This window comes from Herpailurus yagouaroundi, unplaced genomic scaffold (genome assembly GCF_014898765.1).
Source record: "Herpailurus yagouaroundi ecotype Mexico unplaced genomic scaffold, PumYag 182, whole genome shotgun sequence".
Lineage (NCBI taxonomy): Eukaryota > Metazoa > Chordata > Mammalia > Carnivora > Felidae > Herpailurus > Herpailurus yagouaroundi.
In genome coordinates, this window is record NW_024412413.1 from 12363783 (window position 1) to 12384763 (window position 20981).

Consider the following 20981-nt stretch of genomic DNA (forward strand, 5'->3'; position numbering starts at 1 on the left):
ACTAAGACCCCGTGCCTACACCCTGTGGCTCAGCTCCCCGAGCTGTGTGCCAAGGCATCCAAACTGGGCCTCAGTGTTGTCATCTGAAAAATGGGGACAATGCACTGATGCACGAGGAAGCACCTGGCCCATGGTGAGCATCTATGCCACTTCTTCTGCGCTGGGGCAGCTCACGTGACCCACCGAGTCACAGGCTCAGCATCTGTGACAGGAGACAGTCACTTTACTTTGCCCGAGCCCGCGTGTAGCCCTAATGCCGTGCCTGGCACCCGGGCCTCAGATGGGACGCCGGTACCGTCTGCAGCCGCTCCTCTGTGATCACTGTTGCAGGACAGGAGCTGGCCCGAGGGGGGGACAGCGAGTGTGGAGGTGCCCTCGGGATGGAGGGCGGTCGCTCAGGAGAGCGATGGGGCGAGTCGAGGCTGCAGCCCGTGTTGTGAGGCGTGAGGGGGCTGCACCTGCCCGCACGCGGTGCTGCCCAGTGCCGCCACCCTGCTTGTAGAGGGCCCTCTCCTGGATGCCCCTAGCCCGGCCTGGCCCGGCCCAGAGCAGTCCTGGTCTCTGGTGATGCCAGAAAGACACTTCCCACCTGGAGACTCAACAGCGTTGCCAGCAGGGTGCTTTCCTACCTTTAATTGGGGCTACAAAAGGCACCTCTCCCAGTACAAGAAGGTCAATCAACAGGTGGGTGGGCCCAGTGCCCGGTGGAGCCCTGACCGGGAGGAACAGGAGGAGGATGATGGAGGAAAAGGCAGTGGAGGTCGCGGGGGCCACAGGTGCTCCAGGAGCCTCTCCTTGCGGCCTGGGGCTGCTGGGGTCTCGCCCCCACCACACGCAGCTTCGTACGTGGACAGCGTGCGGCTGGGCAGAGGCCCCCACAGCCGGCCCTCGACAGCTAGCCAAAGCCTTTGGGGTCCACGAGGCAGGGGCCGGGGAATGGACCGGAGGCTGCGACAGAAGCTTCTGCTGCCTCTGGCCTCCAGCCAGGCCTCGACTGGCAGTGTGGAAAGGGTCCAGGGAGGGGATCCCCTAGGACAAGGGGTCACATCCGGGCAACCAAGCGGCCGGCCTGTCTCAGCAAAGTAGTGGTCGGTTGGGGTGGGGAAGGAGGCAGGAGTGGCCAAGATCCCAATGTAGAGCTGACTCGTTACCCCGGTTCATCCAGCTGTCTCTCCACGGCCCAGGCGGCGCGGCCACAGCAGGGTCAGCCTATCCTCGAGGCGAAGAGGAGGGGGTAACAAGCCATCCTCAAAGCAGCCTTAACACCGAAGGAGGGAAACAGGCCCCCGTCGGGGACTGTGGGAGCAGCGGGGGCTCAGGCTGCAGGTGCCAGGCCCCACGCTCATAAGGCAAACAGCATGTCCTCATCTTTCTCCTGGGTCTTCTTTCGAGGGGCAGCGCCACGAGGGGGACCCAGGGGCCCCTCGGCCGAGGGGCTGGAGAGGTTGGGCAACCGATCGGCTGCTTTGGCCCGTTCTTCCAGGAACTTGTCAAATTCTAGAGGAACGAGACAGAGGGGTTGGGGGGCGGGTTCCGAGGCCAGGGCGGGGGAAGGGGCGGGCGGGCAGGGCCTACTACCTTCGCTGGTGACGCCCTTGGGCTCCTCCGTGTCATTCCCCTGAGAAAGCAGGAGGAGGAGGAGGTTAGCCACAGTCGTCTGGGGGCAGGCGGAGTGGGCCCAGGACCTGAACCATGTCCCCACTCTTCCCCGAGCTGCAGCCCTGGGTGTCACCTGACTGCTCTGAGCCTCAGTTTCCCGCTTGGTAGAACTGGTTGTCGGGAAGCTAAAATGGAATATCGGACTGCCAAGCCCAGGCTGTGGGGCCCAGCGGGTCCACAATAAACACCAGTTCCTTTTCTTCCGGTGTGTAGATGGTGAACCCACTTGCCCTTGTGGCGGGAAGGGCCCCAGAGACGGAGGCCACGTGTGCTAAAGTTGGGAGTGGGGGGTTGCCTCCTGCTACCACCAGGCACGGACCCCCGCGTGACCTCGGGCGGAAACACCGTCTTGGCCGCTGGCAGAAGGCAGCCTCTGGGCCTGGGAGAGTCCAGGCCCTTGGTCCTTGGTGCCCAAAGGTGGGGTGGCAGGTACAGGGGGAGGGGCCCTGGACAGGAGAGCCGAGGCTGGCCGCCCTTGCCGCTCCCTGGGGGCCGCGGGGCTCTGCAGACGGTCTGGGCCCCTGCCTCCTCCTAGGCTCGGCACCCCTCAGGGCTGCTCATCAGCTTCCTGGTCTGGAAGATGGCGCCGCTGGTGGAGCTTCTCAGAGGCACCGGAGGGAGGGCCCCCCGAGCTGGTGCAGGCGCAGGGCTCACCACTGTGACGGCTTCCCTCAGCCCATCCTGCCTTTCCTGTCTCGGGCTGAGGCTCCTGGGGCCCGCGGTGACAGCACTCTCAGGAAAGGCTCGGCCCCAGCAGCTGTGAGGCGGAGGCCTCTGAGGAGAGTGCCTGGGAGAGGGCGGGCGGCTGGCAGGAGGTGTCCCACATTGGCGCTCCCCTCCTCACCAGCTGCTCACCTGCCCCTGTGACCAGTCACTTCCTCATGAGCCCGCTGCTGGTGGGTGGGGAGGAATGTGTCCCAGCCTCTGCTTCTGGGCGGGGCGAGGCCAACTTACCACGTCAGTGGACAGCCACTGCTCGATGTCCTCCATGAGGCAGGCCTGGGTGACGGGGATCTGGAAGGAAGGGCAGGGGTGGGGTGGTGAGGGCAGTGCATGGGGTGTGAAGGTGGAAGGCCCCATCAGCTGGGGGTCTGCTGGCTGGGCGGCCTGTGGCTGTCACCCTCACCCCTGAGTCTCTTCATTTACGAAGTGGGGCCAGTTGGACATGCCCCACCCCCTTCTGGGGGGTTGAGATCCTGGTATATCCCCTTCAAGATGGCTCCTGCCCGTCTGCTTAGGACCCACAATTCTGCCCACTGTGCCAGGCTGTGGGCAAGGGGATGCGGGGCCAGGCGCTAGGCAGGGGGTCAGGGAGGGGGCTCCTAACAGCTGGAGCAGGAACCTGAGGAAGAACGGATCTCCCCACTACTCACAGGGACTTTCGTTTTGGGCCACAAAGACATAGGCTCTGCCACAAGGGTCCCGCACTGGGGCTGGGGGCTTCCTTCTACAGTGGGAGGACCCAGTTGGAGGTTTTGGGGACAGAGTCCGAGACTGCCCTTTCATACAGCGTGGCTTGGGCAGGTCGCTTGTCTGACCTCGCTTCTCTCACCTTTAGAGGAGGGAGCACACGGTCCCTACCGTCCAGGCTGCTGTGAGGGGACAGGAGGTGATGGGTAGGAGTCTGGCACAGAGCAGACGCTCAAGAAAGGCTAGTGACCGCTTTGTTACTTTGGGAAAGAGAGTGAGAGTGACAGTCCTTCTCCAACCCAGCCAGTTCGGTCCCCAAGCTCTGTCCCCAGCACCTGAGGACCCCGGTGGCGGCAGAAGCACCCAGAGCAGAGAGAGCAGGCGCCTACTTCCCGGAAGCAACAGCACCTGTCCCTCTCTGCCCAGCCCAGAACCAGCGAGCCCCGGTCACCTCCCAGCTACCAGAGGGGCCACCCCTCTGTCAGACGTTTAACCCAACGAGCCACCCAGGCTCCCCGAGCAGCTTCCATTTTGTAAGGTAATTCTTGATTTCAGCTCAGGTCAGGATTGTCACAGTCACGGTCTGTCACAGTCTGGCAGCTGGGGCTCATTCGGTTAAACTGTCCTGTGACAGTCCCACCCCGGGCGGGACTCCTGCCAGTGGCAGCCTCCGCTCTCCGGGCCAGCCTGGCCTCTCCTCACCATGCCTTGTCTCATCATCCAGTCACTGAGGCTCTTCTCAAGGCTGCCTCCCATCTGGGTGAGAAAGGGTCAGGCTGAGGGTGGCGGGAAGGCCAGGGCCACTGGTATGCTGGCAGCTTTCTCCAATGTGGACGCCCCTTTCAGGTCGGGAGTCCCATTACCACCTTAGGAGGCCGTGTGTGTGTGTGTGTGTGTGTGTGTGTGTGTGTGTGTGCGCGCGCGTGCCTGTGGAGGCTGGTGCTGTGGGGGCAGGTGAGGGGGGACAGGAAGCAGTGGAGGGTGTCCCACTGGGATGAACCACAACAGCCCTGGGACCCCAGGGTCCTGAATGCACCGGGCAAATCTCCTCCTTTTCCACAACGAGCCTGGGAGCGGCCTGGGCAATCCCGGAAGGGCTGAGAAGGCAGCCATTAACCAGTGTGCTGGCCGCTAGGGGCTCTGATGGGTACCCCAGGATTAGAACGTTGGTTTGCCCAGTCCCCTCATGTTTACTGATGGGACAATCAGTGTTCCCTAGGGCCCCAGAGATGAGGAGACTAGAGTCCCGGCTCCCAGCTCGCCGGCCCCCAACTGCCTCCCCCACCCTGGACAGACCCGGCACAGGGCCCGGGGCACGCTGTCCGGCAGCCGCAGTCACGGGACTTGTGAACCCCGGGGGCAAACACCGGCTGCCAGGACAGCTGGCACTTCCCGTCCCGACGGCTTAACGGGAGGAAGCCTCCCCACCGCCCGGCCAGACTCATGCACCTCGGGAGCAGGTGTTTACGGACAGTTGTAAGAACATCACACCCTGACGCGGGCAGAAGCTGCTTCAATCTCTCAAGTGATCAGAGAGGAATAAGCAATGATTTACCAACTTCCTCTTTCCTGCAAGTAGAGGTGTGTGTGTATTTCCTCCCTGTGCCTGACTGAAGGTGGGGTAGGAGCCGGGAGACCTGGGTTCTAGTTCCTGTCATGCCCGGGGTTGCTCCGAGCCCCGGGGCGGGGACACCTGTCTCTGGGCTGCAGTCCTTCATCTGCAACCGGAAGGGGTGCCTGTGCAGTTCGCCTCTGCCCACGAGGGGCCAGGTGGCCTGAGAGGGAAGTGCTTCCGGATGGCTCCCAGAGCCTTCGGATGCATCTGGAATCTGGGAGCCAGATTTTCTGGAGTGTCCACCTCCGTTCCTTAGAGCTGTGCAGGCCATCTGGGGCTCCCGCTCCCGGCACTGGCTATGGAGCCAGGACCGAGGACTGTGAGGTGTCGGGCAAACTACCTCGCAATGCTGAGCCTGGGCTTTCTCGTCCATAAGTGGGGAAAGCCACACAGCAGCACCAGGGAGACTGAACGCTTCACTCTGTGCCAGGCATCACGCTAAGGATGTTAACCTCTGCTGCCTCACTTGCCCGGCCTCTCGATCTCAGTTTTCTCATCTGTAAATGGGGATAACAACACGACCTAAGGGTTTGTGTGATGGCTCAGAAAGGCCTGGCACAGGGCACGGCTGTGACAGATGGCCACTTACAAAGGAAAGTAGCCGGAGGCCCTGAGACGCAGGTGCAAATGTGCTGTGCTTGGTGCTGGGTCACATGGCACGCACGGGAGACGTCTGACTCTCTAGCTGGTCTTGCCTCCACGGTGTTCCAGGTCTGGCTCCGCTCTGACTTGGGAATGACTCCTGAGACGCTGGGGATGCCTTTGGGGAGTCGCCAGGACCCCCCCACCCACCTGTATACTGGGCAACTTCCACTCCCTCCTAGCTGCTCTCGCAGCTTCCATGCTGGTTCCTTCTAAAATGGACAGAGAAACGTGCCCCTCTGCTCAAGCCTGGCCGTGGCCTCCACCTCACACGGTCCTCCTGGCTACCCGAGGCCCTCTGGTCCCTGCTGCCCCTCAGGCTTTGTCTCCTGTCGCCCAGTCCCACCTGGCCTCAGAAGCCTGTGCTGTCACCGGCCGTCCCCCTTCATTGCCCCCTGCCTCTCCGACTCCTGGGCCCAGCCGTTTCTAATCACCTCCCGAGGAGCTACTCTGTCCATTTACTGAAACAGAAATTCCCCCCACCCCAAGGGCATCTAGAACAAATCCAAAGGGGTGAGAATTGTACTTGGCGTTCCTGCCAAGGGGGAGGGGTCACCCACAGAGCGTGTGCAGTGCCGGACATGTGGCTATCACTCCATACGCCGTCAGCCAATTCGATGGAATGAAAACGGCACCCCTGGAGGCCTCCCTGAAGTTTCAGGGTATGTCCTCTTGTCCCCCCTGTCCCCACTCCTGCAAATAACAGGTCTCCAGGGAGGCGGGGAGGTACAATGCTGATGGAGCTCTAACTCTGCCGAGCCCCTTAACACGCCCTCTCGCACACCCCACTGTAAACCGTGCTACGGGTCAGCAGTCTGTCCGCGGACACGCAGCTGGGAAGCCAGGCTGCGGGACTCTGGGCTTTCTGAGTCCTTGCTCTAGCCCTTCCTTGCTGTGTGAACTTGGGCAGGTGACTTAACCTCTCGGACTGCTTCCTCAGCTGTGAAACGGGAGGTGTCACATTAGCTACAAGGGGCCAGTGACGGAACCAGATGAGGAGAGGGATGTGTCACGTTGGGGCCCAGCACATGGTGGGTGGGGGTGTGGGACCGGGGGGCAAGCATCCTCTGGCCCTCCTTCCGGACAAGGTAGCAGCAGGACCCTCTGCTTACCGCTCCAGTGTTCTGCTGCCGGGCATCCAGGGCTCCAGCCAGGCCGTCTGTTGCCTGGGGGGCTTCGTATTTCACCCTGAAATGTAGAGGCCACGACCATGAGTTCTGCCCTGTGGCACCAGGCGTGCTGACCGAGGGCGGGATGCACGGGTGGGCAGGGGCGAGCTGGACTCACATCCTGTGTGGCCCCGGGTGGTGCCTGGACAGGGGGCAGCGCAGGCCTCAGGACGGGCTCCAATTCTGCAGGCCCACCCGCCCGCCCGCCCGCCTGCCTGCAGACGGTACACCCGGGCTTAGACGTGTGACCACGACAGGCAGCCAAGGCTGGAGAAGTGAGGGAAGGTGGCGCTGGCCAAAGGCCACGAGCAAGCTCACCAATGGCTCTCATCGGATCCGGCCAAACTCGAGGGATGGGAACCCATGCCAGTGCCCCATCCCCATGGAGAATTCCCACCTCCAGACCCTTCTTTGAACAGCTTCCTCTTTTTTTAAAATGTTCATTTTGAGAGACAGAGAGAGCGGGTGCAGGGGAGAGGCAGAGAGGGGAGGAGAGATTCCCAAGCAGGCTTCACGCTCAGCACGGAGCCTGACGTGGGGGTAGATCTCACGACTGTGACAATCCTGACCTGAGCGGAAATCAAGAATCAGACGTTTAACCGAATGAGCCACCCAGGCTCCCCGAGCAGCTTCCATTTTGTAAGGTAATAAATCGTGGTTCTGTACGAGGCTGCCTTTGGATGGAGAGTTCCATTCGCTGTCGTAGACACACGTGCAGATGGCTGGGCGGGGCGCCATCCCACATGGTGCCATCCTGCGTGGCGCCCCAGCAGGAAGCTCTCCCCTGCCCCGTCTTGGCTGTGCTGGGGGATGGGGCGCCTGGATGGCTGTTGGTTAAGCATCTGACTTTGGCTCGGGTCATGATCTCATGGCTCGTGAGTTCAAGCCCTTGCATGGGGCTCTCTGCTGTCAGTGCAGAACCCGCTTCAGATCCTCTGCCTCTCCTCTCTCTGTCCCTTCCTCTACTCTTGCACTCTCTCTCTCTCAAAAATAAAAAAAAGAAAGAAACACTAAATGTCCTGGGGGATGCCACCAGCTGGGCGGGGCAGAGAGGGCAGGGGCTGAGCACAGGGTGTGTGAGGGGAGTCACGGGGAGCGAGAGAATAAGGCAGGAGTCAGGGGAAAGCTGTGTGGCAAAGGACTGGGGCGAGAGGGGGGTCTCTCCTGCTTGCTACAGGGGGACGTCAGAGGCGGCCTTGGGCACTCAGCCCTGATTCTTGGAAGGAGCCGCTCTTCTCAATCTGGAGCGGCAGCTGAAGGAGGCGGGGCCTCGGCACCAGCTCGGTCCAGTTCTGAGGGGAAGAAGTGAGCTGCAGAATCCCCATCACAAATGGAAAGCCCTGAAGGTCCGGTGGGGGGGCGGGGGTGGTGTCGGGCAGCTCGAGGCTTCAGGAACCCGAACCCTATCGACCGAAACCCTTGCGATGCCAAATGGCCTTCCTGGGAATGGGGGAGACTGGCACTTCAAAGGGCCTCTGGGGAGAAGACCCCCCCAAATTCCCAGGCAGCCATTCTGAGGGCACTGGAGTCCACTCCCTCCTGTGGAGGCGGCCGCAAGAGTGCCATCATGAGCTCAACCCCCAGTTCCGCAGCTCCTGTCCATCCCTGGGCTAGGGACGATCTGCAGGGCTGGGCAGGAGCCAACCCGAAAGCCAGGGTGGCGGGCGGTGTGCTCACGCCCTCCTGGAGCTTGGTATCCCCGGCTGAGTCCGGGCCCTGAGAAGGAAGTGATGTCTAAGACTGAGCCATGCATCCTGCCCACTCCCGGTATGGAAGTAGCCCCCTTGCTGTCCCTCCTTCTAAGACATGGCAGGTGCATTGTGGAAAAAGGCAGAATAAGGCATGTTCAGACCTAGGAATATACAGGAATCAATGCTTTTCTTCACTCAGAAGAACAATACTTTCTTTCCTAGTTACGCCCTCGCCCCCACCTCTGCTTTTCCGGCTCTCCTGCCCCCACAGCCCTCAGGCCGAAGCTTGGCCGTCCCCCCGGGGCCATGCCTGCAGCAGTGGAGGCGAAGACACCCGGGGTGGAGGAAGCTCCCGCAAGGCCCACGCCCAGGCCCAGCCGCAGATGCTGGGCCGGGTGTCTCGGAAGGTTGTGGTGAAGCCGGTGGGCAGGGACTGGCCCGGGGGCCACTTGGATGACAGCGGCACTGGGGAGGAAGCGCAGTGTGTCCCCAGGATGACAATACACAAGAGCATCCTACTTCCAGCAAAGCCTGGCTAGGGTGCGTCTGGCTCAGAGAGATGCTCCCTGTCGCTGTCCTTGGCCTGGTCGGCTGGAGAGGCCACAACTGTGCCACCTGGGGTTGGGGTGTGGCTGGCAAGGAGCTGGTTTCCTGGTGAGCAGAGGCAGAGCTGGCACAGGCTGGAGGGAAGCAGGAGCCGGGAAGGCAGAAGGAGGTGTGGGCCAGACTCCAGGTGGGCAGAAAAGGCCTCAGAGGATTCACCCCCCCCCCCCCCCCCCGGGGGGGGGGCAGGGCAGTCAGGCGGGCCTGGGGCTAGAAGACCCAGCAGAAGCCTAGGGGAGGGACCACCAAGCGGAACAAAGGAAAGAGGAACTTGACACCAGGGCATTCTGGTCCCTGCCACATGCTTTCTGCTGAGGTGGAAACCAGTCCCCAGGGACCCAGGGAGGGTCTGCAAGGGACCCCATGACGTGAGAAGGCCCAAGATGTCCCCTCTCCTCCCCCCACCCCAGCATCTCACGCTCTCCCTGCCTCTGAGCCTTTGCACACGCTGCTCCTATGGCCTGAAACGGCCTTCCCGACTCCTTATCCCCGAGGTCCAGGCCTGAGCACCCTCTGCAGAGCCACCTGCCACCACGTGTGTGTCCACAGTGCCCCGCACCCCCATCCAGGGCGGCCATAAGCACCGCATGGCGGTGGTGTGTGCACCTTCCTCCCCATGAGACTGCGGGCGCCGGGGACGCCTTCCTCTGCCCCCCAGGGCCTGCTCCTCAAGGGAGTAACAGAGCAACAGCAAGCCGAGCCGGGCTGGCGAGCCGGGCCGACTGCCAGGGGCTCTCCGGCGTGGCCAGCATGCTGCCTGCTGGGGCCTAGCGGGCGGGGGGGCGGGCGGCCCTCCCGGCTGCACATCCCAGTGGACCCATTAGCTTCCACCCGCACAGTGGCTTCTCCGTGCCCCAAACTCCATGGCAACTGTGAGCTGCTGGTCCGTGAGCACTGGGCCTCGTGAGCGCAGACTGCCCAGACTAAAAACGCTGCTCGCAGCCCAGGGTTTGGTCCGGGCGGCAGGCAGGGCCAGCTGCAGCCTATCAGATTTGACCTGGATGTATGGTGTGGACAGGGCATGGCTGGGCCCTCAGAGGCCCACTGACAGTTCCCAAAGACAGGGCAAGGAGGGAAGGCCAAACGCCATTCAAGTGACCAGAATGACCACCGGGGAGGCTGGGGCATCTGCTGAGGGAGTCCCTTAATCCAGAGCTTTCCTTGGCTGTAAATCCTGGCTGCCCGTGGCGCAGTCCAGGGTCCTGAGCAAAGGGCTGAGAGTACCAAGCAAACTGCTTCCCCTGCCAAGCCTGTGTGCGGCCAGTCCCGAGACGTCGAGGCAAGGGGCCTGCCGTGGCTGCCGAAAGCACCTCCCTGAAAACACCAGCTCAGCAAAGGACAGAACCCCAGCCCTGGGGCAGAGGGAGCAGACCCAGGTGGGGCAACAGGGACTTCTTGGGGCATTAAGGGTGGCTAGGCAGCAACAGAAATGACTAGACAAGTCCCTGAGGTTTTATCAGGGATCTTCTCTGCCTGACCTGGGGGGGTGTGGTGGGGAGAGGCCGGGCAGGACACTGTTTGGGGACAAGCAGCCCTGGGCTCCCATCCTAGTGCTGCCACATATCAATGGTCTGACTCGGAGCAAATGACTCGGCCTCTCGGTGCCTCAGTTTCCTCATCTGATCAGATTATGTGAGATTCTGGCACACAGTTGCTCATCAAACCACAGGCGTCCCTTCTTCCCCCCCAGGCCTGCTCGTGGGGCACGAAGTCTGCCTCTGGGGCCACTAGGGACTGACCTAGGGGGTGGGAGCTCTGCCATCCCGAGGGGGTGCAGACAGCAGACTGTGTGTCCCTCCACACGGTGTGCCACGCAGCTGGGTTCAGGGGCCCGGCGAGGCTCTGCCCTGATGGGGAGCCCGCAATGCAGGGGACAGGGTGGGGCTGGGCCACTCACTCTTTTCGTTGGTCAGCCAGAGAGCTGCCGCGGGTCAGCGCAAACATGTCAAACTCGCCTTCCAGTTGGCCCGAGGCCTCCAGAGACTGCAGGCCAGCCCTCACGCTGCTGGAGCCCAGGTCTGCAGAGACAGAAGGGGACATGAAGGGCCCTGCACACTGGGCAGCGGCTGAGCTGCTAGGCCCAGGGACGGTGCTGGAGAAGCAGGGGGGCGGCGGGGGTGGGTGCGGGGCGGGACAGCGCGGGTATCCGGATGGGGCAGCCAGGTCCCTGCTGGCTGAGGGGCCGTGGGTACGTGACTTCCTCTCCCTGAGGTGGAGTCACAGTCCCCCTCCCCGGGGCAGCTGTGAGAATGAGTAAAACGCTGCCCACCGCATCTGGCACAGGACACGGCTGTGCGGTGGGCTGGCGATCACACGCGCAGCTGGGTTTTCCAGCAGCCTCACATTAGTGATTCAGAACGGGCTCTGACATACTTCCTGGGCTCAGCACAAGCAGACAGCCAGCGGCGTGAAAAACCAATCACAGTGACGATGATGGCACCTGCTAGCGTGTCCCGGGAGCGCACCCCGGGCCTGGTGCGACCTGGGGCCCTTTCAGGTGTGAGCTTACTCAGTCCTCGCGACGACCCACGAGGAAGGGCCCATTCCTGCCCTTTACACAGGAGAGGGGGCGGAGGGCGTTCAAGCGACTAGGCCAAGCTCGCCTCGATGGCTCAGGCCACGGAGAATTCAGTGTCGAGGGGCGACCACAGAACAGGGGGCCCCTGAGGCCCGGGGAGCTCAGGAGCTGTGGGCTGTGAGGGGAAGAGCCCCACGCGTTTGGTCCTGGGTGCCCGACCTCGCAGTGGGGTTCAGCCCAGCGAGGCGGGGTCTGGGCCAACGCTCTGCTGTTGGCGCTCCGGCCCCAAACTGGGAGGAGGGCACCCCCAAAAGTGAGGGGTGCCCGCAGCACCGTCGTGTGCCCTCAGCCAGAACCCCCACCCTGAACTTACTCATTCCCGCCAGCTGGGATGAGAGGCTGCTGGTGGCCGCCTGGTCAGGGCCCATGTCAATCAAGTCTGCCGCTGCCTCGGCCTCCTGCGGGGCCTGGGGAGAAGGGAGTTGCCGCCGTTGCTGGGGGACATGCCACCAGGGCCCTGGCAGCTCTGTCTGGGAATGAGGGAGTCTTCCCTGCTCTGTCCCTAGCTCAGTTGCACCCCCTGGGGGGTTGGGAAGCCGGCATTAGCTGGTGGCGGGGGCCTTAGTTACCTTAAAGGGACAGTGACATAAAAAGTTAGAAGGGGACTTCTCTAGGAGTCTGGACAAGAGGGCACATCCCGTGCAGGTTGTCTGGGGAGGGAGCCCTCCTCTCCCACATCAGCACGGGCATGATCTGGTCATAGAAAAGCGCCTTTACCTTGCCGGTCTGGCCCGTGCGGAACCGTTCAAACCTACGAAGACAGAAACGAGCCGAGTCAGAGAGACAGAGAGGCCCCTGAGCACAGCCCAGCCCGGGCAGGGTTCCTCACACTGCAGGCCTCCCAATCCACCTGGCAGGTCACAATTAGGGTGACAGACCCAGTTTACGCCCGGGATGCGTATCCCTGCCGGTGTATCCCTGGGGGACGGGTAACAGTGCCCCTCGTTCACTGGCAAGAGTGTCCCAACTGGAATTTTTGACTGCCTGCCCACTCCGGTCGTGACCGGCACACACACAGGGACGGGCCAGGACAGACAGGAAAATGCGGACGCACGGCACACGGCAAAGGTGAGTTCTGTTCCCTGAAACGTTCCCGACACGCCAAGGGGCTGCTGAGGTGGGCGGAGAAGGCCGTGGTCTGCTGAGTGCTGGCCCTGTCACTTACTGAGTGACGGTGGGTACATTAACGTCCCTTCTGGAGCTCGGCCTCGTCTTTTACAAGGGGACGACGGTGGAACCTGCCTCCCAGACGCGAAGCCCCGGCGAAGACTGAGTATGACCATGGACTAGGAGGCAGCAGGCATAGGATATCAGGCCGGGCCTGATGCCTGTGGGTGTCAGGGGGTCCCAGTCATCCCCAGATTGGGTCCTTGGGCCACCTCAGCCCACACCCCAAAATGGCAGAAAGGGACACTTCTATTCCACTGAGACAACGAGCAGGAGAGGCCGCGTAGACGTGGCCCACGGCAGCCCCGCCCCACTCTCAAGGCACTCAATCACCTGTGTGTTGATGGACAAAGATGTGAGATGAACAAGGGCTGGAGAAGGCTGGAATAACTGTGTTGTGACCCAGGGACCCCTGGTTGCTAAGTGCATCACCCCATAGGGCAGGTACCGCCGTGGACCTCGTTTTCAGATACAGAGAGCCTCGCAGCCCTTCTCTGTATTAGCACCTGAGTGCCCTCTGGGGCACTGCTCCTCCCCCATCTCCTTGTGACCCTTCAAGGGCCCCTTTTCCCTTCTCCACCCAGTGGGAATGACAAAGCTGAGCCAATCAGCTTCTCTTGAACAGAATGACACAAAGTGGGCAACTGTGCGGGGCCCATTTACTGATGGCAGCACCCTGGGGACGTGGCCTGGGAGTTTCTGCCCCCAGTCCCCAGGGCCGCCCTGGGATCTTTCTTTCCTACTCTGCTGGGAGGCCTCACTGTTTCGCTCTTTTCTGGATTCTGAAAGCTTCCCATTTCATAAAGGCTATTCTTCTAATAAATTATTTTCCTGCCTAAGTGAGCTGCTTGCAGTGTGAAGTCAAAGAGTCAAAGGGCCGTAATTAAGTCAAGTAACTGGTCCACAGCCCCAGAGCCAGGCAGTGGCAGAGTGAGCAAGGACAGACCAGGCCCACACGCAGGGACACGGCAGCAGGGTAGACCCTGGCAGGGAGAGGAGAGGTGGCTGGAAGGCTGGGCGGACTTCATGCCCCCCGGGGAAGGAGACAGCTGAGGACATGCCGGGGAAGGGGGGAGACCACAGGAGGTCAGACGGCGCGAACAGGGAGCCAGGGGAGGGAGAGGGCGGGGGCGGCCGGCCTACCGTTCGTGGCGCAGGAACACGTTGTTGAGGTTGTCGTTGACGATGAGCAGCTCCTCCGTGAGCTGCTCATTGGCGATTCGGGGAATGAGCTCCAGGACCCGCAGCTGCATGGCTCGGCACGTCCTATTGAGCTCCTGAGGAGGCAGGAAGGGAGATGGCCATAGTCCCTGGGCCCAGAGTGAGGCCATCGCCAGGGGCCGGGTCCCAGCCTTTGTGCCGCCTTGGAGGATGGAGGGGTTTCCAAACCGGACTCCAAGCTCCCAGGACAGCTTTCGGGGTTCCGCAAACAAGCCTCTGGCTCCCACGTCCAGTGTTCTACACCAATACTGAACATGCAGGAGACAAACAACATGTGAGGTGGGGCTGCTGGCTTAACCTGGCTGCATGTAGACTTGGTATTATGGTTCCAGCCGCCACTTTTGCTCAGTTGAAAAACCAAGACCCCCAAGGGGCCGGTGAAACAAATCGCCATTTCTCTAGGTGACGGGGATCTTTCTGTCACCAAAACCTAAATAAATGAACTAGAGGACTCCAGCTGTTACCTGCGAACCCCGATTTTGAATTTCTGCCTCATTGTTTCCACTAATTTCTTTTTAAAGACTTCTTTACTTTGGAATAATTTCAGATCTGCAGAAATGTTGCCAAGGTAGTCGAGTTCCCGTAACCCCTTCACCCGGCTTCTCAGTTTGGCATTTGTCAAAGATGTGAACGCCAGCCCAGCCCTATGAGCTCAACTCCAGACTTTCTTCCAGTGTCGCTGTTTTCCCACTAATGTCCTCCTGTTCCAGGACCCCCCATGGCACTGAGTCGCCATGTCTGTGACCGATCTGTAATCAGCAAGTTACATGTTGAAACTCCTTTGGGAAAGAAAGAAAAAAAAAAAAAAGCCACAGCATTCGAAGTTCTTCCTTTGTAAGACTGACTTCTCCTTTCTTCAGGTACCTGTCACAAGGTGGACAGGCGCCTGGGTCGAGGTCTTGAGGTTCAAACGGTCGTCGGCACTGCTGACTGTGGCCACGTGCTGGCACATTCCTCCTAGAGGCCCCACGAAGACCAGACACTGCCCCGACATTGACCTGGGTTCTCTTTCAGACCCTGTTACCCACCCCCTCTGAGGATTTCCTCATCTGCCTTTACTGTGGGGCAGGGAGGGGCCGGAGCCACTTTCAACACCCTGTGGGCCTCCCCTCTCTTCCTCCTGTGACCAAGCACACTTGTGGCTTTGTTCCCACTTCCGTACCCACCCCTCTCAGCAGCCGAAAAGCAGCAGCTGGAGCCAGGCTCCTGGGCTCGAGTTCTGCTGCTTACCAGCCACATGACCCTGGGCACATTCTATGACCTCTCTTTGCCTCGGTTGACTGATCTAGAAAACGGGGATAATGAGAGAACCCGTCTGCTGCTGGGTGCGGTGAGGACGGAGTGAAGAACGAATGCGTATCAAGTGTTAACATCAGAGCCTGGTGTGCAGGAATTGCTCATTGCTTGTGAGCTGTCCCCATGTCAACCCAGCACTCACACCTGGTGATTCCTGGGCCTTGGTCGCTGCACCCCCCCCACCCCCCCCCCCCCCCCGCCACCTGCTTTCTTGGCACCTCTGTGAACTGACCTCCACGGCTGGGGTGGTGCCTTCAGTGGCTCCCAGCTGGGGATGGGACTGCAGGAATACATGTGACATATGGAGAGAAAGCCAGTGGCTTGCACCTGCCCCAGGGCCCGAGACCACCTGCTCTTTACTCTCAACGCCGGCGCTGCTCCCATACCTGCCTGCAAGCTTCAAATTCTGGAAGGGGGGAAATCCCACCTCCAAGCTTCTCCTCAATACCATTGACTGGGGGCCTACTCGGAACCAGGCCCAGGGCTGGTGTTTTACATGCAAAGCCTTATTTAATTCTCATGTCACACTCAGACCTTAAAAGCTCTTATTAGAACAATCTTACAGATGAGGAAGCTGGGGCAGGGGGGGCCATTTTGTTCCCACTAGAAAATGGCAGTGCTGGGGTCCAGAGTCCCTGGTTTTAACCCCTCCCACTGTGACCAAGGAGTTCAGAGGAAGTCACGAAAGCTGCAGTGTGGGTGGGGGAGAAATGTACGTGGACCGCTGGGCGCTCGCTCACCTGTAGCAGCTCCACGTCTGCAGGCTCTGCCTGGGTGGGGACCAGCTCCGTCAGCATCTCTGACATCACCCTCACGTTCCCACTCACCATCTCGAGCTCGCTGCGCAGCTTCCCAATCTGAAACACACCGTGGGCCCTGGTGAGAGAGGCCAGGGGGCCAGGGCCGCTGCTCACGAGGAGAGGCTGGCGCCATTAGCCCAGGGGAGCTGACCCGCCAGGACCCTTTTGGCTCCTGGGCCACAGCGCGGCACGAAGAGGCCTGTGGTGGGACGGCCCCACCCCCCCCAGAGACCCCCTCACAGAGGTCTACTGACCGTTACCATCTCCAAACTGGGGAGCCTGGTTCAGGGAAGGCCAAAAGGAAAGAAGCTGAAGGTAAATGCACCACAGAGTGCGGCTGCAGGGCTCCAGCATCTCCTGGGGCCAAGATGGCAGCTAACGAGGCCCTGGAGGGCAGTTCCCCGCCCAGGGGAGAGGAGGGAATCAGCAGGCCGGCTTCCTGCCTAGGATGACAGCTTACTCCCCTCTCCTCTCCTGTGAGGACAGGACTTGCTCCTGGTCTGCTCCTCCTGGTCTGTTCTGGTGTCCTGGGCTCTTTCAAGCATGAGTGCCACGCCCCACCTTGAGTGTGAAACTCAGATTTAGCACTTGTTAAAACCATGTTAGCAGGTTTTCAGTGATCAAAGGGTTCCAGGGTGTCAGCTTGGGGAATCAGCATAAATCAGGCTGCACAGTCTCCACATGGGTGAGGTGGCGAAGGGCCACTGGTCCAGTGTCTTATGCTGTGGGGCTCTGTGGGGTGCTTGGTCTCAGGAGCTCTGCGGACACTGCGAATGTCTAGTAAGGCATCAGTATGAAAATCCTTTTTTTTTTTTTTTTTTTAAACTTAAAAGATTTTTGAGAGAGCGAGCGAGCAAGCATGGGTGGGGGAGGGGCAGAGAGAGAGGGAGACAAGAGGACCTCAAGTGGGCTCCATGCTGCTGACACGGAGAGAACCCAATGCGGGCCTTTAACTCACAAGCTGTGATACCATGATCCATGCTGAAGTTGGACGCTCAACTGACTAAGCCATCCAGGCGCCCTGGTATGGAGGTTCTAAAATTAATCTGGACGAAGAACCTTGGCCATGGAATACCTTATGGGTCCAGTTATTAAGTGGCTTACGTTCTGAGAACTGCATGTGACCTAGCTGATTTCAGATTACGAGAGTCAGTATATAAATTTACGATGCCTGTGACAGCAGCCACCATTTATTAACCACCTACCAAATGCCAAGCATTTAACTTTTGTTGCTCATTAAACTTCACCACAATCTTACGAGGCACGTATCAATTATCCCAGCCTTTACAGATGAAGAAATGTGGGTGCAGACACAGGTAGTAACTACGGGTCACAGACACCTTCCAAACCCCAGGACACGTTTGGTACATTTGGCCGATTTAATGAACACTCTTGGTATAAATGAGTGGAAAGACTACTGACCACAAGCCCAGTGTGTCCGGGTCCGATGGGACCTAATTACAACAGAGTCTGGGAGTGATACCACTGGATGCCTGGAAGCTTTAACATGCCCCAGGAGACAAGCGGGGAGCTGGAAACTAAACACCGCCTACTCAGTTTTGTTTAACGAGAACCTTCTTACCCTGGATGTCATCAGGCTTAATCCACGCCGACGTAAGACTTCAGGCAAAAAGGTTAAAAGCATAACTAGGCTACGTGAAATTTGGATCACAGGGTGATTTTACAGGTTTTATACCACTTTAATTGTATGTCCAGTTAGGAAAACTTTTCTAGTAATATTTGTGACTCTGGGAGGTGATTTTATAACTGATTGTGAGATACCCAGTACAGAAGCTTCTCTTCAGATAGGTTGGGGTGTGAAGGGCTGCTGGCAGGTTTGTTCATAAGTCCAGATGAGACAGTACAGGAGATTAGTGGGTCCACTCTGGAAGGTCAAGTTTCACTTTGTTTCCATCACAGACCTGTGTCTCTCTTGCCAGTATCTTTAACAGCTAAGCTTTCACGTGTAGCTGGTATGATGGGTCTAAAGTTCATAACACACCTGAAAAGTGGGCATGCCGACAACACAAGGCCTCAGCTCACACCCCAACAGCCACGTCTAAAATGGGGGCACGCTGGGGCGCCCGGCTGGCTCAGCCAGTAGAGCATGTAGCTCTTAATCCCAGGGTCGTAGGTTCGAGCCCCATGCTGAGTGCAGAGATTACTTAAATAAATAAACAAACTTAAAAATAAATAAATGCAATGAGCATGTATCCAGCTTATTTTGGTGATGGCTGCAGATATCCCTTGGGGGGCAGGCGGCTTTGCCAGGTGGCCTTGCCCCCCACTCCAGGAGGAAGAAACTGAGGGACAGAAGCTAAGTCAGTGCGTCGTGAGTCTGGTTACCCACCAACACTACTCACAGTGCTACTCAATCCTGCAGCGCTACTCAAGGAGCCCCGGCCCCTGGAATCTTAACACTGCACCCCAAACCTTCTTCTTGGAGCTCTGTGGGAAGCATCATGGGTGCAGAGCAAGGGTTTAAAAAATTTTTTTGTGCAGATGTGTTAGAACTGTTTTTAGCCAGAACCTCTGTTCAGATGAAATCATATTTGAGCACATAAACAAACCACCCAAAGACGACGAAGACGCTGTTGCCGAAGGGGCCACCTACTGGGCACTTACTCTCCCCGGTGCTGCCTGAGGGGCTCCGTGGGGCACACACTTTGGAGAACAGCTGAGGTGCAGGACCGAGTCTGCTGGGAGTCAGACAGACTTGAGCTTGAATCCCACCACCATCTCTGATGAGCTGTGCGGCTCTGGGCAAGTGAGTTTATCTAAGTCTCGTCTTTGAAACAGGAAGAATGATACATACCCAGTGGGGCCACTGTGAGGATAGAAATTTCCATAACGAGAGGGGGCCCTCCCTGCCCCGCGTGGCTCTGACTCAGGCTTGTTTACCTGCTCAGGGGTTGGCGTGATGGGTGTGTCACTGGGGAGTGCGGCCGGGACGGGCAGGGGGGCGGTGTGCTGGGTGGAGTCTCCTCCATGGCTGGCATCAGTGCCCACAGAACTCTGCCCTGATGGCGCCTCTGAGCTGAACACGGTCTAGAGGGCAAAAGCCGGGATCAGCGAGGCGGGCAAGGGCGTCAGAGAGCAGCTGGGGAAACTGCTTGGTAATTCCCCCACCTGCGCTCCCTGCTGCTCCCGCCGGATGAGTCTCCTCACCCTCTGGGGCGTGTGGATGGGCGACAGCATGTCCAGGTCGGTCATCGGGAAGTCCAGGCCCTTCCTCCGCAGGTCCTCGTAGACGGCGACCACACCCGTCAAGTCGGGCGAGCTGCGGAACGCGTCAGCCCAGGACTGAGAGGGGACAGGGGGACACGGCCGGTAACTACTGCTCGCCATCTCCCCCGCGAGCCCACCTATCGGCCCCCAGAGAGCAGAGATGCCCTGACTCGCTGGTCCTCGGGCCGCCACGCCCACAGAGCCCCCGCCAAGCCCCCTCCCCGCACTCAGAACCTCCAGTCAGCGGTCACCAAGACGGCCCCACGTGAGAAGGAGCTGGAAGCCGATGGAAGAGCAGCGGTGGTGGGGGCGCCTTGCTGCCCGGCCAGGCCCGAAGCTCTCTCCCCACCCCGGAAGGCGGCTGGCACGGAGCTTGGCCCGGCCTGCCTGCGCTCACCTGGATGAGGTTTAGCACCTTGTCGTGCACGACGGTGGGTGGGTTGTTCTTGGGCAGGATCGTCCTCACCAGCACGCCCTCCACAAAGTCCTGGCTGGCCACCAGCACGTGGAAGCGGTGCCCGCAGTTCTTGACGCAGGTTTCCAAGACCTGGAGGCCGTGAGGGGCCCGTGAGCAGGAGTGCCCAGGACCCTTGCACTCGGCCTCCATCCCGGAGGAGAGGCTGAGTACGGGAGGGGCCCTCTCAAGTGAGACCCCGGAACACGGAGAAGTGGGGACAGTGCCCCGACTCGGGGGCTGGTGTGCCCACTAGCGGCCCCTCACCGAGTGGCCTCAGAACCCACAGAAGCCTGTCCTGAAGCTGCTTCTGAGCCGAATACAGTCTGGAGGGAGGGTGGCTCTCCAAATGGAAACCACAGTGAACTTCCACAATCCCATGGTGACCCTGCAGCCCCAGGACCAGGCGCTGAACTTCCCTCCTCGTTTCTTGTTCTCCCTTCCTGGCTGGAAGTGCCCTGCTCTTTAGCCGGATTCACCTGACGTAAGTGCTGCTGGGGACCCCGGGACAGAGTGCTGTCTCCACTCGCAGCCAAACCCCTCCGACAGCCAGGATGCCCCCTCTCGCCTGGCCCGTCCTTGGCCACCGGCATTTGTTTTATGCACACTTTCCCGGGCATCCACGTGCCCAATTTGCCCGGCCAGGCTTTCCGCCCTGCTGAGCTCTGGGTTCACCGAGCTTCTGTGTCACTTGGCAGGTCCTCTGGCACGAGCTCTCCGTGACTGGGTCTGGAGGGATGTGGGCCTCAGGGTGTCTGCTCCCCATGCCAGGAAGTTGGAGAGAACTTTGCCAAATGGCCACTCTGTGTCTGCCAACACTGTAGACAGGACAGCGCTTTGCCCACAGACCTTTCCTTCTCAACCCCTGGAAGAGGAGCCCCAGGGTGGCTGGGAGTCCTGCTAGGCCTGGGGGAGGTGTGGCTCTACCATGGAGGGACAGACGGATGGATGGGGCACTCACCGTGAGAGCCAGCATCACCTCGTGGAAGTTCTTATTCCCTACAATTCTTTTCTTCACTGCTCGGAAGGCATCTTTGGGACTGGGCACAAGAAGGACAAAAGGAAGGATGCGCTGAGGAATGGAACCTTCTTATTCAACACATGGGGCCACCTCCCTAAGATCAGGAAGCCCTGGAAAATGGGGCTGGTTCTGTCTGTCCATCCGTCCATCTGTCCATCCATCCATCCATCCCATCCCATCCCATCCAAGCCAGCCACTCATCCATCTTTCCAGTGTCCTGTTTCCTGCTGAACACACAGGTTCTAATCACAACACAAACTGCCTGCCCTGCCAAAGTCCTCAGTAGGGCATGAATACTTGGCAGAGATTCTCCAGATCCCTTGCACCAGAATCCTCTTGGGGGGAGGTATGAGGGTTTGTTAAAAACGCAAAACCAGGGGCGCCTGGGTGGCGCAGTCGGTTAAGCGTCCGACTTCAGCCAGGTCAC

General features: G+C 59.9%; 1 protein-coding gene and 1 long non-coding RNA gene across 5 annotated transcripts in view; one reads left to right on the plus strand and one right to left on the minus strand.

Annotated features, from left to right (window-relative positions):
- Positions 1–602: 602 nt before the first annotated feature.
- Positions 603–20981, minus strand: part of TOM1 (target of myb1 membrane trafficking protein) — a 43276-nt gene continuing 22897 nt past the window's right edge. For 3 of the 4 annotated variants that reach the window (XM_040490965.1, XM_040490964.1, XM_040490963.1), the window contains 14 exons: positions 20495–20573; positions 19477–19626; positions 19020–19154; positions 18753–18899; positions 15792–15908; positions 13678–13811; positions 12085–12118; positions 11681–11774; positions 10687–10807; positions 6439–6514; positions 3772–3825; positions 2614–2673; positions 1579–1618; positions 603–1497 (listed from right to left, as the gene is read on the minus strand). In XM_040490965.1, the coding sequence (XP_040346899.1) occupies positions 1343–1497; positions 1579–1618; positions 2614–2673; positions 3772–3825; positions 6439–6514; positions 10687–10807; positions 11681–11774; positions 12085–12118; positions 13678–13811; positions 15792–15908; positions 18753–18899; positions 19020–19154; positions 19477–19626; positions 20495–20573 (1396 nt within the window). In that variant the 3' untranslated portion in view covers positions 603–1342. The remainder of the gene's footprint in view (positions 1498–1578; positions 1619–2613; positions 2674–3771; positions 3826–6438; positions 6515–10686; positions 10808–11680; positions 11775–12084; positions 12119–13677; positions 13812–15791; positions 15909–18752; positions 18900–19019; positions 19155–19476; positions 19627–20494; positions 20574–20981) is intronic. The other variant, XM_040490962.1, reaches the window with a different exon arrangement.
- Positions 19841–20981, plus strand: part of LOC121040436 (uncharacterized) — a 5507-nt gene continuing 4366 nt past the window's right edge. The window contains exon 1 of the long non-coding RNA XR_005795290.1: positions 19841–20017. This is a non-coding gene — a long non-coding RNA (uncharacterized LOC121040436). The remainder of the gene's footprint in view (positions 20018–20981) is intronic.